The sequence below is a fragment of the Mixophyes fleayi genome, chromosome 4, assembly GCF_038048845.1.
Source record: "Mixophyes fleayi isolate aMixFle1 chromosome 4, aMixFle1.hap1, whole genome shotgun sequence".
Taxonomy (NCBI): domain Eukaryota; kingdom Metazoa; phylum Chordata; class Amphibia; order Anura; family Limnodynastidae; genus Mixophyes; species Mixophyes fleayi.
The window spans coordinates 82418438-82437164 of record NC_134405.1 but is presented as its reverse complement, the minus strand read 5'-3'; the positions used below and the strand labels follow the sequence as shown (position 1 = coordinate 82437164).

General features: G+C 40.7%; 1 protein-coding gene across 1 annotated transcript in view; it reads left to right on the top strand.

The window, feature by feature from the left end:
* PLEKHO2 (pleckstrin homology domain containing O2) overlaps window positions 1-18727 on the top strand; it is a 40397-nt gene that overhangs the window by 9382 nt on the left and 12288 nt on the right. The window contains exon 2 of the mRNA XM_075207656.1: window positions 11921-12067. Coding sequence (XP_075063757.1) covers window positions 11921-12067 — 147 coding nt within the window. The remainder of the gene's footprint in view (window positions 1-11920; window positions 12068-18727) is intronic.

The window sequence follows — 18727 nt, the reverse complement described above, 5'->3', positions numbered from 1 at the left end:
ATTTCTCTGTCTAAGTCTACACTGATCTTTTCTAATCCCTTCACCTTTAAACAATTTTGTGCAAGGTGTCCAATTTAGCATAGTCTCATCTCTGCTATCTACTCCTTAATTAATACCCTCCCTAAAAGAGATTTTCCTAAACATATGTTTATGACTATATAGGAGCTGAACATGGGTAAATAATTTGATATATTGGGGGACCGCACAGTTTACAATGAGTGGAACATGTACTTTACTGTGGTGGTTACATATCATAAATCTATTATTCCCCTGGACTCCTCTACTTCCAGGCTAGATAAAGTAGAAAATAAAGGAGTGCAAGCACCATGTGACTTTCTCCAGGGCCACCAAGAGGAATCTTGGACTCCAGTGCAGCCACTTTTGCTCCGAATTGCCCACTGCTTGTGCACACCGCATTGATCAGCGTGTCTGCTACATTAGTTTTCTTGCAAGTCCATCCATCCAGAACTAATAAAGATAATCATAAACTTTGTTCTACGGTGATCAGAGATAAAGACATAGGGCAAAAATATGAGAGTGCATTGATCCTTTATTTTAAAAACACAGTACTTATTTATCTACTAAAACTCTAATGTGGCTGCCGTGCATATTGCATCTATGTTACGAGCCGCGGCGGTGCCCAGCTGCCGCGACTCTCTCACCTGTGTCCCGGCCGTCGCTATGACGACCGGGGCATCACTTCTGGGGCTAGCTCGACCGTTGCCGTAGCAAAGGTCGGACGCTAATTAGTTCAGCACCGCGTCCCGGCACTATGGGGCAGTATTCCAACAAGCAAGGCTAATTAATATAATTATGGCCAGTCTGAGCGCAATTAGAGAGCTAGGCTCTCATTGGTTTATTCCTGTATTTAAGGCAGGAAGGGCTTAGCCTCCCTGCCGGTTATAGCTTCCAGTTTCTGCCTGATACCTGCTCCTGTGCTGTTGGTGTTAACCCTTTTGGATTGTCTTTGCCGTGTATGACCCCTGCCTGTACCTTGGATTTGCCTCTTTGCCTGTGACCCCGACTCATCGTGCCTGAGCGTTGGACCCCGCTATATTGCTCGTGACCCTTACCCTTGGCGTGTTTCCTGACTATTCCTGCTTGCAAGTGACCCCTGACCTTGGCTTTCGTCTGACCATTCTCTGCCTTCTACGCTGTCTCCTGGCCTGCCGCTACGGTTTAGTCTCACAAACTCACACTATACCTGGAGATAAGACCTGGGGGCATCTGAGTACCGGTGAGCGTATAAAGCTCTATGGGAAAGGCGGCTGCTAAAGGTGAAGACCTCCGCCAACTAGTTCTGTGAGTTTGTGTACTGACCGTCAGCGTAACAATCTACTGATAAAGAAGCAACAGGGAAATTAATCTGAATCAAATAAAAGGGGAACTCTCCCTGTGGATATCCCTGATTGCTGAGGGACATATCTTTGGAAAATTGGAGGGCTTCTATATGGATTGTGGGTGTTATTGGTGCCGTGTGCGTGGAACTTTAATGATCGAGAACAGTGGTATAGTCATTGCCACCTTCTTGTGAGTCAAAGCTAGTTTTTTTTAGTAAAATAATGTGGAAAACGCACAGGAACCTTACCAATTTAGGCCATACTTGCCTACTTTCAGTAGGCGACGTCTGGGAGCAGGGCGTGACTAATGGGCGGGAGGAGGCGAGGCGCTTTGAATCGCGTCATTTTGGCCCCGCCCCCATGAGTAAAATGATGTTTTGTTGTGGGGTCGGGGCCAAAATTACACAATTCTCTGTGAATCGCGTCATTTTGACAAGGGGATGCGGGAGAAATGTCAACTCTTGCGGGAGCCCTGGAGACTGACACGAATTTCGGGAGTTTCCCAGACTTTCCGGGAGAGTTGCCAAGTATGATTTAGGCCTGTATCTCATGGTGTTCATCATCATTTGATTATACCTAATCTGGGATGCATCAAGTCAAAAATGATTAAAATTGCATCACACTTTGGCAAAAAAATATTTAAAAAAATATCAGGAAAATAAAAGCAATGCTTGGCATGTATGATATAGAGAAAAAGGATGTCCTTAATGTGAATCCACGTAAAAGAGAATACACACACTAAGAGAAAAGTAAACAAAAAATGAAAAACAAAAGTTTCAAAGACAGTACACATGAGAAGATCAATGTATAGAATAAAATACAGTGCCTAAAATGTATTACACTAAAACACATATAGCTAAAATAATATATAATTTATTTTAAAAAAAAGTGACTAATAAAACTGGTGTAAATTAGTGGGGAATACAAATAATATAACATAAATATATTAATTTATCATTACATTAAATATAACACATCAAATATAATAGATGTAAATCAATACAATATTATATGAAATATAGCAGATTGTAAAGTAAGACAAAGAGTGTATAAAGATAGTGAGCCTGATGAATCTACGGAGGCAAGTCCCTTGTGTGCCGTATCTTGTATGAAATAGCTCTGAGCATACTCAGAAACAGACCTTACACTAATGAACGCAATTGCATTCAATTCATGTCTGAATGCAGATTACACTTACTACTGCCAACGTATTGAAGGGCGCATAGTGGGAGGGAACTGGCGGATGAATGAAGACAATGTACAGTAAGGGAGTGCCAAGAAAGTACCAATGTGGATGCGGCCGATTTAAGTTCTAGATTTCTCTTAAGTACAAGTTTTTTACTCATATCAATTGTACCAGCTACAAAGCAGATGTAAGTGCTGACTGATAGTGATGACGGTCATGGCATTGTCTTTGCAGTAAAATGACACGTTTGTGTGCCACTAGATAACACCGAAACTGTGTATGCAAGTAAGAGAATCTATAAAAATGCTTTAATGTATTAAGAACATCCTTATTTATGTATTTCATGTTAAAAAGAAATGGGAGGAAAACAATTTTTAAAACACATTGTTTATTAATGATTATAGTATTAGTTGCAAATTTCTTTTATACCATTTTTTTTCTTGATGGGACTTGATATTGCACATATACATGTGCATATCCTGCAGTCTGTTCTGTCTGTACAAGTAATGTTTAGGCAGAGCGTACTTCTACCCAGATTAAAATGTAAACGTACACTTAAGTTCTGTGCTCGTTTTAAAAATGCAACTTGTGTGCAGGTTGCATTCGAAGATGAATCAGGCACAGTATTCTCAATTTGGACAGGGTTTGAACACAAAAACTGTTGAATCAGAGTTGCAGATTTGAAAATGATGTTAGATAATCACCAGGGGGTAAATGTATGAAGCTCCGGGTTCTTCAACACCCGCGAGTTCGGCGTCTTTGGCGTTTAAATTTAAAGCAGCGCTGCCTTGTAAAGGGAAACTTCCCGAACTTGCGGGTGTTGAAGAACCCGGAGCTTCATACATTTACCCCAAGGAGGTATACTTGTCAGTAGATACATATGACAACCTATAGTCTAGTATACGATGCCATAGCTAGCCACAGATATGTAGATAACATAGTGCAGATATGCAAACAACGTGATACAGGTGTAGAGGTGCCCACAATTTAGAAATATGGTACATTATTCAATATATTAGAAGAGTTATAGTTGTAATAGGATATTAACATAAAAACTTAAAAGCCCTGCTATGTTCCCAAGATCCCTCTACTTACATTGCTTTAAACTCATATGAGTGACTATCATCCAGTAGGAAGCAGGCTGCACTGCTTGGGTTCTATAAAAACCTTATCTATTGTATGTACACAGCAGTAGAGAGGAACATTTAGGGAAAGTGAGCAAACTGCAGAGCTGAAATATGATGGGAAGTTGTTTCCATTCTACATAAAGCATTAAAGGAAGTGCAAGAGTGAGAGGCTGCTTCCTGTTATTCTAGGGTTTGAGCAGATCTAGTCTTATGCTGTGTTCAGAGCTCCCTCACTGGCTGACCAGATCATCATCATTTGTTTATTTATATAGCGCCACTAATTCCGCAGTGCTGTGTAGAGAACTCGCTCACATCCACATCAGTCCCTGCCCCATTGGAGCTTACAGTTTGAATTTCCTAACATACACACAGACAGAGAGAGAGAGAGACTAGGGTCAATTTTGATAGCAGCCATTTAACATTCTAGTATGTTTTTGGAGTGTGGGAGGAAACCGGTGCACCCGGAGGAAACCCACGCAAACACGATGGCAAAGTACCAAACCTTGTACCAAAACTTATCTAAAAATAAAGACACAAAGATATATATAAGTTGGCTAAAAATTGAGGTCACAGTTTTATTAACTTAAATTACCTTTTGGTGGCGGAGAAAGAGCACTGTGGGACAGCTACCAAGCTGATGACAACTAGCAAACGTGGAAAAATGGCAAAACCGCCGTGCATTCTCTTAATAAGGGATCTCATCCCTAAACATCTGGCATGCGCTAACTTTGAATCAGAGTTACTGTACCCCCTCCAAACTCATGATCGCCACCCCTCACAGAGCCGGACAAGGAACCCATCTCACCTGAGAACCTAAGAGTTACTGCTGCCTCGATGGGGACAGTGACCTGCAGCCAAACAACACTAGCGCTTTAATTATCAGCCGCTGACTGCAGTGCCTTCCTACCAACTCTGCCTGCTCTGTGGCGAATTGGAAAAAGTGGTTAAAACAGAGTTAACTAACCAAAAGCTACCTCAGGTGTGAGTGGGCGGGATCTTGTGAAGAAGAGTGAGACAACCAGGAAGTGCTGCCTCCTATATGGGGAACCAGGACCCTCCCACTCTACAACCATTGGTTGGGCTGGGACTACAGTAAGTGTAACCTCAGATGCAAACACTGTCGCTATTTAAGTACTTTCGACTAAGGGCCTCACTTGTCAAAAATTACAAATTATTTTGGTGTCCAATTTTGGTTTCCAGTGGAATAAAACACAAAAAACAGAAACATGTACTAAGTGGCAGCTTCTTCCACACATAAATCCTTATATGGGCTGGATAAAATAATTAGATTCAAGCAGGTAATTCTCCTTCACTTTGGAACTGAATCACCTGTGGTGAGTAGCAGGTGCCTGCAATATAAAAATGACTTGTTAAACGGGCCTGAATAAATTAATTCTCTTGTTTTGTGTCACTGTATGTACTGCAAGGAGCATGTAGAAAGGAAAGAAAGCCAGAGCACAGTAGGTCCGACAGAAGATTGTAGCCAAGCACAGTTAATCTCAAGGCTACAAATCAATAACAAGATACCTTGATGTTACCATTTCCACAGTACATAATGTTATTAGGAAGTATAAGGCTCATGGCAATATAGCCAACTTGGAGAAAAAAAAACTTGATTGAAGATTGCAACACAGAATTGTTCAGATGGTGGAGAATGCACCTGTGTCAGCTTCCAAACAGATTCATACTGACCTGTGTACATAATATATGGCAGTTTCAAGTTGCACCGTCCGTCACCCTCTCAATGAAAAGGAATTATATGGTAGGACCAGGAGGGCCGCACTGATTAGAGGGAGGCATAAGAAAGCCTGTCGATGGTCATGGATCTTCCAGTAGGACAAAGGCCTCAAACACTCTTCAAAAAACACCAAGGAAAGGTTCAATACAAGATGCAGGACTGTTCTTAATTGGCCAGCTATGAGTTCAAACCCAAGTCCCATAGAACATCTGTGGAGATATCGGAACAGCAACTGGAAGAAGGCGTCTTGTAAATCCAGGAGAACTAGAGCAGTTTGCACAAGAAGATTGGACAGCAGAGAGGTGGAGGAAGCTCATCCATAGCTGTTGATTGCCGTTATTTTGACAAAATGCTGCGCTACCAAAATAGTAAATCTAGGGTGTCAATAATTTTGTTAATGCCATTTATTTTAATTTTCTGATTTAAAAGGATATACATTTTTAAATTCAGAATAAAACACTAGTCATGTATAAACGAAGAGACAGAATTGTGGAGACCAAATACTGTTGCTAATTTCACCTTGAGTTTGGAGGAAATTGAGACTTATTTGGAAAAAATTGCAAGGGTGCCAATATTTTGGCCCTGACTGTAGCAGTTTCCGCTCTAGATACTGCCTCTCCCTGTAACCCATCCATGCAGTCTCTCCTCAGTGCTATTTTTGGCAAAATCTTGTTGTTTTTCTGACTTCCTCTATGTGATTTCCCCTTTGTCCTTATTACCTGGTCATTTCCTCATCATCTCTCTCTCGCTTTCTCACACACAGCAGTAAACTCTGGCCCTGCACATATTCTCAACCACATGAACTGATTAAACTGCTCTATGCCAAATAGGGAAATGTCTACGTAGCAGTTGGGATAGCACAGCTGAGAAAACAGACCCATAGTAGCAAATATATTTGACTGTAATAAGTAGCAGAATACTTTGTAGTTTATTGGGGGTTTTTTCCAAATGTCTCCTATTTTCAGCATTAAATGGAATGTTTAATATTGATGCACTAGTAGTTTGGTTAGACTTTGATTTGTTCTCCTCAGACTGATTAGCCAACCCTAATACATATGATATAACTATAATATTATTAAACACTGCTGACATTCAGTAATCTTCCTAACATATTGTATAAGTAATTGTTTCCGTAGTGTTATATTATATGAAAAAGTAAACTAGAATACATTTTACAAGGTGGCACTTGTGTGATACACAGGGGCGGACCTAGACTTTATGTTTAGGGGGGGCGATTTTGCATAATCACGCCCCTCCTTTACTCTGATTGGCTGGCCCGCGTTAAACCCCGCCTTTCGTCCATGATTGGCCCCGCCCCCTCCCGTTTTGAGTGCCAATTGGGGCCACTCTGATTGGCCGCCCCACATTTAGACCCGCCCCCCGCTCACGTTTAGCCCCGCCCCTCCCGTTTTGCTCGGCGGCTGGGACCTAGCTTTTTGCTGTTGGGGGGGGGCGAATGCCCTGATCGCCCCCCCCCTGGATCCGCCACTGGTGATACATGCTAATGTTTAGCAGTCAATAAGCTAATATATTTTTACTGATATATAGTTAGAAAAAGCATAACCATTTAAGTTCACCAAATGGCTGCGGAGGGCAGTGTGAATGGGAGGACAGTCTCAGTCACCCATTGCCTTCGCCCTACAGCAACACACAACCCTGATTTTCTACTGGAGCTGTGAGACCACAAATGCCTTCATGACATCACACAAAACAGCATTTAATTGCCATGCACGCACCAATAACTACATATTACACATAGGACACTGCCTGGATTTGGATTTCAAGATTTATTCAGGAGATCCCAAAATGTTAGAATAGGTGTATGCAGAAAGTCACATAAACGTTTGTGCGAACTTGTAAATGTGAATTCAGCTCAGTATAGGATTTTGCAGTTCATAAATAATAATAAGCCTTTTATATCAATTGTTTAATTGAGTTTGTCTAATTTTGGTAAACAGCCACCGCTAAGCTCGGGAACAGATAAGCCTTGATGCAACGAGTGGGAACATGAAAGAGGTGGGGGGCCAGATGTGAGGCCCTCCAGTATTCAAAGGGGCTACACAGAGGAAGAGCCCAGTGCACTCCCTCTTCCTCCGGGAATGCCGTGTGACCTCCCTGCACTGTGCAGAGCAGGTCATGTGACGCGGAAGTCTGCCATCCCTGTTCTGACCCCCAAGCTATAGCCTCCACTGTTTTAATGGAATTCAGGTTGATGTAGGCTCAACCAGGAGGTGGGCAGTGCTTTCACTTATCATTATAACCTTTGAACTAGACAAACAGTAAAGAGCATGAAACAGGATATAATGGATATTCTCATTGTGATGATACCGTGCTTAATGTATTGCTGTGTGACACAAAACCGGCCTACCTGGTACCTATCCGAGATTCAAAATCACCCAGGCAAATATATGAAATAAAATAAATAGGTTTATTTAACAAAATGGTTACACCAAACAGCATTAATAATAATAATATTTAAATAATAACCTGCAACAAACAGCACTACAGTCTGGCACAGACAACATACAGGGTATAATGAAAACACCTCACCAGTATCCTAGCCACTCTCAGGGGGTGCTAAACTTCTCCTGGGACACAGACCCTCTTCCCTTTAAGGCTACCAGCAAGGCAGCGGTCCTGAATCACTTCACTTTTGGTGAACACAAAACTCCCAAGACTTGGAGAGAGCAATCAGGACAAAGGCAGTACTCCAGGGACCGGTTGTCCCTTTCCTGTCTCCTGGCAGAGACCTAGATCTCAACGCCAGCCTGACTTCAGCTATCACGTAGTAGTGAATGCTTACTTGCTGTTTTGAGGAACACTCTTTTAAAGGCAGAAATGACCTTCTCGGGAGTATCAGGACCTGTCTGATTGGTCCTTTTCTCTGTTTACCTTTTCACAGATAGCAGATGGTTTGCTCTTGATACAAATAGGGACACAGCAGAGATTGTTTAAATAAGAGAGATCACAATCCAGACACATTACATTTAAACACACAATGTTTTCCCCTGTAATTAAACATAGTAGCACCTGAGACCACCTGGGGTGATGTTCATTCATACAGGAATACAGGAATAGTGTACAATAATCCTTTGCCTATGCTGAAACAATGGACTAGTCTGCAGGTATACACAAAATAAAAAAGCCATGCTGCCTGACATATTACCACTTAGAAATACAATATATATATATATATATATATATATATATATATATATATATATATATATATATGTGTGTGTGTTTTTATAGTCCACACTTTGTGAGAAACGAGGTGCAGACTTATTGAGGTGATATTAATAACTCATTTCATCACACTCATTTTATTGTACATTTGGGCATGAGCCTAACTGCAGAATAAGCGGGAAAAAGTCACAAAGTACATAAAACGTGCCATACTAAAAAAGTTCTATAAAGCCCTTAACAACACTTCTTCCCCATACAACTCTGACCTCGTCTTGAGGTACACCCCCACAGGCCACTCCACTCTGCTTCTGACATCCGCCTTTCTTCACCTCTTATGACCTCCTCCCACATCATCTCCAAGACTTCTCACATGCTGCCCCCCACTTTCGGAATGCCCTACCGAGCCTCATTCGACTCTTCCCCCAAACTACAATGCTTCAAATGCTCACTCAAATCTCACCTCTTCATGCTCACCTACCCCATCACATCCTGGCCCTCTTGTCCATCACCTCTTCTTCCTTTGCCCACCATCCCCATTTTATTTCAGTTGGTGTTACTGTCTCTCATCACCCCTCCCTCTAGAATGTAAGCGCTCACGTGCAGAGTACTCTCTACCTATTGTCTACTGACCGTCTCCCTCGTACGCCCTGTCATGTTGTTTGCTACATTCTGTGTGAATCCCATAGTGTTACTCACACTCATCTGTGCTACTTATGCTTAATTACATCATGTATTTATAATTTAATGACTGTATAACTTATGTCCTATCTGTATTTGTACGATTGCCCAGTGCTGCGGAATCTGTGGCACCTTAAAAAATAAAAATAATAATAATGATAATACTAAGATGCACTGCTCCATCCGCTCAAAATGACCCCTGAAGAGATGTTTTTAAAGTGGACTTTTAATAATATAGATACATGTATGTAGCAATACTAGTTTACATATACTTCTTCTTGTGCACAGCTCCATAATCTGCTATTTCTTAGTGGAGAGGTTATATAATGTAAGGTTCAGGCGCGGGCTGGCGGACTGCAGCCTGGGGGGCACCCAGGTGGCCGCATCACATGAAACTTCATGTAATGTGGCCACCTGTGCGGGATGAGGCCGCCGGGAAAAAACAGTCGAAATTGCCTCCGGGGGGGGGGCGGCCGGCCGGCCGGCCTACCCCCCGGCCCTAACAGCGGTGAGTATGACCGGCCCGGGGGGCCGTTGCCCCCCTGCCCCCCGGGCCAGCCCGCCCCTGGTAAGGTTTATTTTCTTTTACCATATATTTCAATATCATACTTGCCAACTTTAAAAACCTCAAGTGTCAAGTCCACAGGTGGCATGGCACCGCAAATAGTGTCATTTTGCAACGAATAGAATGATTGAGGCCTTCGTCCCACCCACTTCCAACTGAATTCAGGAAAATTGCCTCTCTCGAGGGTCTGACTGACATTGCAGAGTCACTGAAAAGGGAAAAAAATGCACTGAACCACAGCATCCAATCAGCATTAAGCTTTTACTCACTTGTACAAATTAGACAATGAAATAAAGTATCTAATCAGTTGCTATGGTTTTGTGCAAACTTTGGACTTAATTGCAAAGTAAGGAGCCATCTACTTCCACAAATGGAGGGGGTGAGGTGGTCTGGGGCTAGGTATTAAAATTATACTTATTTCAGTGATAAATATAATTTTCTTTTAGGGACGCATGTGTAATAACAAATACACAATAACAAATATTTTTTGGTGCTTGGTGCGATTAATGACTTTTTTTAGGGTGGCAGATGAATGATAACTCAGCTGTGCAGATGTATTTATCTTTCTGGATGCCACATTGTGCTTTATGAAGGGGTACGTTCCATGCCTGAAACTGGAAAACCCGATTTGAGCTTCCAGTTCCACTGCTATTAAAACTAAATAAATAAAACCATTTGTTGTTGCTGTTTTTTTAACAGCTTTATACATAAAAATATAGTGAAAGATATAATATGTGAGTTATAATATACCTACTGGAGGGCTCTTTTCGGGACAGCAAGGGAAAAGCCCTAAAGAGAAAAATAAATTTTTTAATCAATAATTCATTTTTGAATGGTCTTCTTCTGGTAATATTGCCTTGAGATGAAGATAACAGAATAGGCATTGCTGGAGTACAATGATACTTGATAAATACACCTTCAATCGCTGACAGTAACCTCCTTAATATAAAGGGCAAAGCCAAAACAAGCCCAATTGCCGGTGAAAAGGGATATTCGCCTTTTGATAAATAGGTCCCTTTTGGCTAACAAGAAGTGACTAGCAAATGTAGCAATGTTAGCCTTTGTGGATTTTCAAACTGAAACAAATGGAGTTTACAATGAAAAAAGTGTTAAGTGACAAGTTCAGTAGTCATGCTTATAAATATTGTCCAATAACCTAATAGGAGTAACAAAATAAAAATAAGTGTATAACAGAAGTAAAGTAATGAATAGCAGTAAAGTAATTACTGAAGTTCAATCAAAATCGGCCAGTTCGAGGGACTCAATCTTGTTCATGGTACAACCCTGATGTTTGAGCTGGTTCAATTTGGGTTTGAATTGATTTTGCAGTTTGAGGTCGGAGAGAATTAGAATTAAAAAGTGTTTTGCAAATTTTCAATCTTCCTTAAACTGGCTTAAGATTCAGTCTGAAACAAATTTGAGCATTTCTACACAAGAGTAATCACTGATCTCTATCACTGAATCAGAGGTTAGAGGACGATAATTCCCAGTCCTGTGATGATATGTTCTCAAACAATAAAACATAACATTTATTACAGCAAGATTACTCAAAGTACCATTACCGGTTTTCATCAATTAGGTCATTTTAAATATTAGGTTGTGGGAACCTCTGCATGTATATTTTTCTGCCCTTTATAAGCTATTCAGATATAATGTGTAGTCTACTGTAAACAGATTTATATAGTTTATTGTTTGCAGATTGTATGTTTATATGACCCATACACATGTTTATACTTGCACTGCTAGCTGCTGCTATACTGAGAGTAGTTTAAAAGGGTATGTTAACTAAAATATATTTCAACCTCTGTTTCGGCCCCCTTAGGAAGTACTATAATTTAATATATATTTCCAGACACACCTACCTTATAATTATAATAATCAAAACCACCATCCAGCAATGACCATTATCTCTGCAGCCTCTGGGTCCTGGCAATAGGAGTTTACAAGAGTCTAAATGATCTGTGATATTTATAACGGAAAAAAAACACTAAAGAAAATTACTGAAGCAGAGATCAAACTACAGTGTGGTGAAGTGTACTTATCTATGTTTGTTTTTGCCAAATTGTACTGCTAACCCATATATGTGTATTTTGTTCTCAGGGTGTAAAGGGAAGCAGTGTTTCCCCCTCAGTACCTAAGGTGATCCACAAGGCTGGTTGGCTGAAGAAAAGCAGCGGACTGCTAGGTCTGTGGAAAGATCGCTACATTCAGATACTTCAAACGCAACTTCTTGTGTGTGACAATGAGGTAAAGACAACATATAATCTGAAGCTGACATGAGGAGATCAGGCTACTGAAATCAAGTTTATGCTCTCAGGGCCATAGAAGGATCAACTGATACATTTCAAGTCAGCACGATATGATAGGTTGCCAGCTGTATAGTGGGGTAGGAGAATACCAAGTATTAACCTTTTAGACATGACTGAACCATGGCTAACCATATCATTTAGGATAGGTCCTCACAATCTTCTCATTGCAAACGTATTGTGTATTATCAAGTAATAAATGAATGTATAAAGTATTAAAAGGTATAACCCTCCGACCTTACTAAGTCCACCCCCACTTGAAGCCCAAGTTTTAGGTTCTTCTATGGTAAACCTACTGTTGCCTCACAGCGAACTCTACTTATTGCATAAGAATGAAGAACAGAAGTTGAGCCTTTTTTTTCACTGGACATTATAGGACAGGTAGTATATATTGAGGCCAATAGGAAGTGCAGGAGGCCAACAGGAAGTGCAGGAGGCCAACAGGAAGTGCCTGTTGAAAATGGTACCATGTACCATTTTCAACAGGCACTTCCTATCTTGCTAATAGCTTGCCAAGGATGGGAGTAATCCTTCCAGGATGTACAGTCTCAGACCTACTCCCCTTCTATACTGAGGGACAGTTGTTGTAGGGTAACAGCAGGGTTTCAAAGGTGGAAGAACTCAACCATTATGCTACACTTGGCGGCAGTGATGGAACAATGAATCGGAAAGCAGATTAGCAGATGTAATCTGGGCTCCAGACAACAGTGGTTAAGAACATCTGTTTTATGGAACATCTGTTTTATGGAACATCTGTTTTATTGCAGCAAACCATGTGTAGCCCTAGTTGCCAACACTGCAAACCATGTGTAGCACCATTTGCCAACATTTCAAACTATGTGTACCCTAGTTGCCAGCATTTCAGGGACACTTTGTAGGTCAGATGTGTCTAAAAAAATACTGGGGCTACAGTCTAGGCAGGTATCATGATCATCATCATTTATTTATTTATATAGCGCCACTAATTCCAAAGGGTACTGCAGCCCCCAACAGTACATGGCCATTTGCAATTTTTTAAAATGTATTTAAAATACTCTATCATTAAATATCAACAATAAAAATACATGTTAATTTGTTCTATCTAGTTGGTTTTTATTGGAAATTATAAAGCAGAATTTGATGACATAAAAATAACTTAAAGTTCCATAGTCTGTGGTTTTCATGTGTGTTTTTCTTTTTTGTGCATTTTTCTTAATGTTTTTATTTATTAACAGTAGCAATATGTTTGTCCTATGTATTCAATTGTTATACTGTACGAATCCCCTCACAACTGTTGGAAAACTGTTTCATGGACTTGCCACCATATCTTATGATAAGGCCGTTTAGTCTTCCTTCTCGACCATTTCAATGTGGGCCTCCTTGTTCTAGAAATCCTTATTTTTAAAAATAGTGCCTTACTGAACTCTTAATACTTTTGATATGTTTTAATGTTTCTCTCTAATTACCTCTGTCCCTTCTCTCCTCTATGTTTAGATCTTCAAATCTGTTTTTTTGTTATGCAGCCCATGCAACATTTTACAAACTCTGTTACAAATATTTTTCTCATCTACAAAAAGACAAACCTTCCCTTGTTGACCATTTTTCTGGCTTGATGAACAACGGGACCCTGGGAACCATGGCTGCATGGAGCAGTCCCTTGGGCTCAAGGGGGCTGGATCAACTAGTTAGGACTTGAGCTACTTAACTTGAGTTACTTAATTGGTTACCAGTCCTTTCTCTGAGTTTGCACAGTTGACTCGTACAGGAGACAACTATCTCTCCTGTACTTTAACCAAACCTTTACATTCCACTATTTTTAAGTAAAATTTGAGGATTTTAAGTTTCTGAATTAATTTATTGTGGAATACCATATGAAATGTCTTGTCTAAATCTAAATAAGTTATATACACCGATCTACCCTGATTAATCACTTCAGTTACCAAAATATGATCTCCAAGCAGCAAGTCCATATTGCTTTCGAAGTTTTGACTCTAAATATTGTGATGGATAGGTACAGGGCCGGTGCTAGGGTCCATGGCACCCTAGGCAAAATCGGCGCCCTCTCCCCCCCCCCCCGCAAAAATCGGCGCCCTCCTCCCTCCTCCCACCTCCCCCCTCACCCCGTCTTTTCTTACCTTGTCTCACCACCGCCGCCTCTCTGCTCCGTCTCCTCCCCTCCACTCACTGACACTAGTGAGTGGAGGGGAGGAGACGGAGCAGAGAGGCGGCGGTGGTGAGCAATAGCCTCTTCCCCCCTCCCCATGCATCTGAATGCTGTGCGGCAGCCGTGACAGGTATAGTCAGCGGTCGCCGCACAGTTTTAAAATTCATTTCCAGTTCTGTGGCGCCCTCCAGAGCCCGGCGCCCTAGGCAAGTGCCTAACCTTGCCTAATGGGAGCGCCGGGCCTGGATAGGTAGAAGATGCTGTCTGCTGTGGTAGACAGTGGCACTTCACTCAGCAGCAGGCAGAACACAACACCAAAAGTCCAAAATATGGTGTAACTAGCCTCAGCTACTTTTACTAGACAACAAAATAATGATACATCAATAAAACAAATCCTAGCCTGTCTGGATTTTATTTACACCTTGCAACTGTAGCTGCTAATCGGCCTGCTGTCTGGCTGGGCAGCCAGAAAACCCAAACTGGGCCTCAGGAATGGAACTCGTCCTTTCTCTGTATTCACTCCAAGGAATTCTTAAAAGAGAACATAGTTGCAGGGTTGTCAGGGATGTAGTACCACCAATAATACATTTTGGAGTTTTCTTTAATCAGGGTTGAGATAGAGCTGGATGCAACATTTATTCTGGCTTTCTTTGTCGTGGGGGGGGGGGGGGGGGCTGAGGTCCCTTTACCATTCTTGCACATACCTGTCCCAGGACAGAGTCCCATGGAACACCATAAAGAATGGAAATCATCGCTCTCTTGAGTGGGGAGTTGAGGCAAAGCCCCTCAAAGACAGTCAGGTTACGAAAAAGCCCATCTGTTGGAAGGGAGCCTAACAAATGTCTCAGTTCTATATAGTTAAAGAGCTTCTGAGAAAGTTCAGTATGTTTATCACATAAGGTATCAAAAGGTATCTAAAGTCAGCGTGGAACCTTTGTCGGTAAGGTCAAATGTGAATTGGATGCCTCTCGTCCTCCATGATTAGGAGTAAGAACGTGAGGACACTAAAGGGAAATCAGTGTTGTCCCATAGTGGCAGCATGGGGAGGGGTGGTGATTATGAGGTGACTCGAGTTTTACACTGGTCCCAAATCATGACTGAGAAACACAGGGTAGGAAACAGCTTAACAATATTCAATTTATGTAGCTTAGTGAGGTCCCAAAATCTGGATATTGAGCTAAAACAGAGAAAGGTAATCTCAATGTCAAGCCAAGATAAAGTAGAGGAGGGAGGGGGCAAAGGAAGCAGCAATCTGACTGCCCAGTAATAAATCTTAATGTTAATCTTAACGCCTCCTCAAGTTGTTGATGTTTTTAAGTAAGGACGGATGGGTTCTTGGAGGTTTATTAGGTTTGGGGAGGATATTCATTTTGATCCCAATGATCCTGCCCAGCCAGTAGATCAATAGAGATCTACAGGAAAGGAGATTTGATTTTACTCTAGAGAAAAGGCACAGGACGTTTCATAAGAACGTATGATGTAGACCACCAAATACCTTCGTTGTCTGCCATTTAAAGTTGCAGTGGGCCACGAAGTTGTGATGCTCGTAGGAGGAATCATACTGCTTCTTGTGCAGTGAAATAACAGTTCCTAGTCTCCAGTGACCCGGAATTATATCTGTCAGCAGTGACTGGTTAAAAAGTGATGTAAGCTGTAAATTCTTAGTTCTTTCAATACTCTTGGATATATACCTTCAGGGCCATTTGATTTATCTACTTTTTATTTTAAGAGTTCAAGTAATGCCACTTCTACAGTAAATATAATTATGTCTACAGTACAGTTCACTTTCTAGGATAGATGATCCCTTTGAATTTTCAACAGTAAATACAAAGGGAAAAGTAGTTATTTAGGCAGTCTGCAATTTCTTATTTTCTTTCAACACATCCACTCCTTCAGTGTTTATTCTTACTATATGTCCTTTTTTCCATTTTTCTAATGTAAAGATAATTTTTCACCTGTTTTTTTTACTTACGGTGCAATCTTCTGTTTGTCCTTTTTAGACAAGCTCTGTATCCTGATTTCTTTCTTTTTTTTTTGTAACGTTTTATTTTTGCAAGATCAAAAAGTAGAAATACAACCTGCATTATATATACATATGAAGAATAAGGGTCTAAACAGTAACTACGACCAGCATAGTAGCAAAACATATCTATGCAGGGGTAACATTATTTTATATACAATGAATGACCAAGAGTTTTTAGAGGGATAGAGAAGGAGAGGAAGAAGAATAGTAGAAAGAACAGAGGAAGTGGAAACAGAGAAATGGAGTGGCTATGTCCATACAAGAGGAAGTTGGAGATATGAAGAAAGAAGCTTTATGAAGAGGGACAAAGGAACCGTGTGGAGTCAGGAGACAGGAGAATAAGCTTGATAATAAGAGGGGCATGGATTCCTAGCCTTGGTGAAGGATCTTGGCGAGTTACGAAGAATGCTGGTCCTATATTCCATGCAATGTATCTACCAAACTCTATTGACTATGGCCTGGAGGAATGGGGGAGACCGCTCCGCCAGTCCGCTGCAATTTGGCATGTCGCTGCTGAGATGATATGTCTAGCCAGATTATGCTGGTGGCGAGTTGCCGAAGGGGCTCCCAGTGGGAGATGTGTGCTTATTTCTTATATGTAGTTTTCTTACTGCACTTAGACTTATAACATCTGCCACTACCTGAAAGAACTATATTGTCTCTCTCTCTTTCTTTTACTTTACCAACAGATCAATACCAAAGTTTCTCACATTTAATAATGCAATTTCCACCCTGTCAGAGATTAGCATAAATAATTTCTCATTTAACTAAAGTCTGCCTTTCTAATATTTAAAACTTTTGTTGTAGCACAGTTCTGCTTTTCTGCTGCCTGTATGTTATACAACAGTGACCAATGATCACTTGACTCCAACGTTCTCCACTACATTTGATGGGCCGGAAAGAGCCGCATGGGGTGTTTTCGCCAGATATAGGGCTTGCCCAATACAAGACATGGGTTACTATCGTCCATAACACTGTTATCGCTCACAATAATCCTGTCAGATATAAGATTCTTCTGCATGGAAGAGGCTGTTATACAAACATTGAGGCGGTGTTTGTACCACCTCCATAGCTGTTCTGTTATCACCATCTCAGGTCCAAAAGCATTTGAAAAAAAAAACATTTTGTAATTTACTAAAACTTATGAAATGGAAAAGTGTAGGTGTTGCCCATAGCAACCAATCAGATTCTCGCTATCAATTATCTAGTACATTGTAGAAAATGAAAGATAGAATTTTACTTTAGTTGCTATAGACAACACCTAAATTTATACTTTTTAGAAGCTTTAGTAAATCTATCCCTTATTTCAGCATAAAACTTTTTTAATCGTTAATGTTTTAAAATCTATGTTTTTTTAAAACAATTAATAAATAAATAAAATATACTTTCAACTATATTTACCCCTCCCCATAATAGAACTAAAAGCCCAAATCTAGACTTTCAATTCCACTCCGCATGCACGAGCCTGCAAATCAAATATAGGCATTTATTTGTATTATCTTTAAAATGTACCTGTCACCTATGCACGGTGATGGCAGTCATTTCATGGGCTGAACCAACATTTATGAGAATGTAACCTATAAATTAATTATGAATTTTGGTTCAGCCCACAAAATGGTGGCATCCACTGTGAAGAAAGACTAGTACACCTTATTCATATGATAGCTGACTTAAATTATATAGTATGTGGAAAAGTTTCTGATGCCAATTACAGTTCTGTGACTTATGAGATGCAAGCAGCTCTGCTAGTACAGTACAAAGAGCCATTTGTCTTTGGTTGGTGCACGTAAACAAAGTTTTAAAAAAAATAAAAAAAATCTGTATAAACTTGTGGTTGAGAGATGTTTGGAAAGATCTGTAAATTCCTGCAAAAACCTAGATCTTGGGGTGGGTATATTGAAACTGCTGTCACTATTGGTCTCCTCTTCCTCCAGGAATGTCAGAAACTTGCTTTTGCTGCCAAGGCATTCATTTTTGTGAAAAGAAAACTTTGGCAGTTTTGGGCTGGAAAAACAAAATCTGCTTTCCACAGGATGGTTTTGGGAGATTAATCTGGCTGACACCTGTCACTTATGCAAGAACATGGCAGCTGTTTGGCAGTGACAAGCCCGCGCCCTCTCCCTGTAAAAACACATGTGTGAATAAATCTAAATAGATGTTGATTGCTTTATTCACATCTCCCTCTGTGACAGATAACTCCTGGAAAGAAAAAGCCTCTCGCACCCAATTACAAAAGAGGGTGGTATAACTCTTGTAAAGCACTGTGGAATTTCTAATTATGAGTGGTGCTACAAATGTTAGGGCTTTTTCTGTTGCTCCAATTTTGGCAGGTTTGTGGCTTTTTTTTGCTTTCAGATAATTATAAATGTGAGATAGTATCTATATGTAAGGGCCAACCTCTTTGCATACAGTGCTGTGTATCCTGGGTCAGTCCA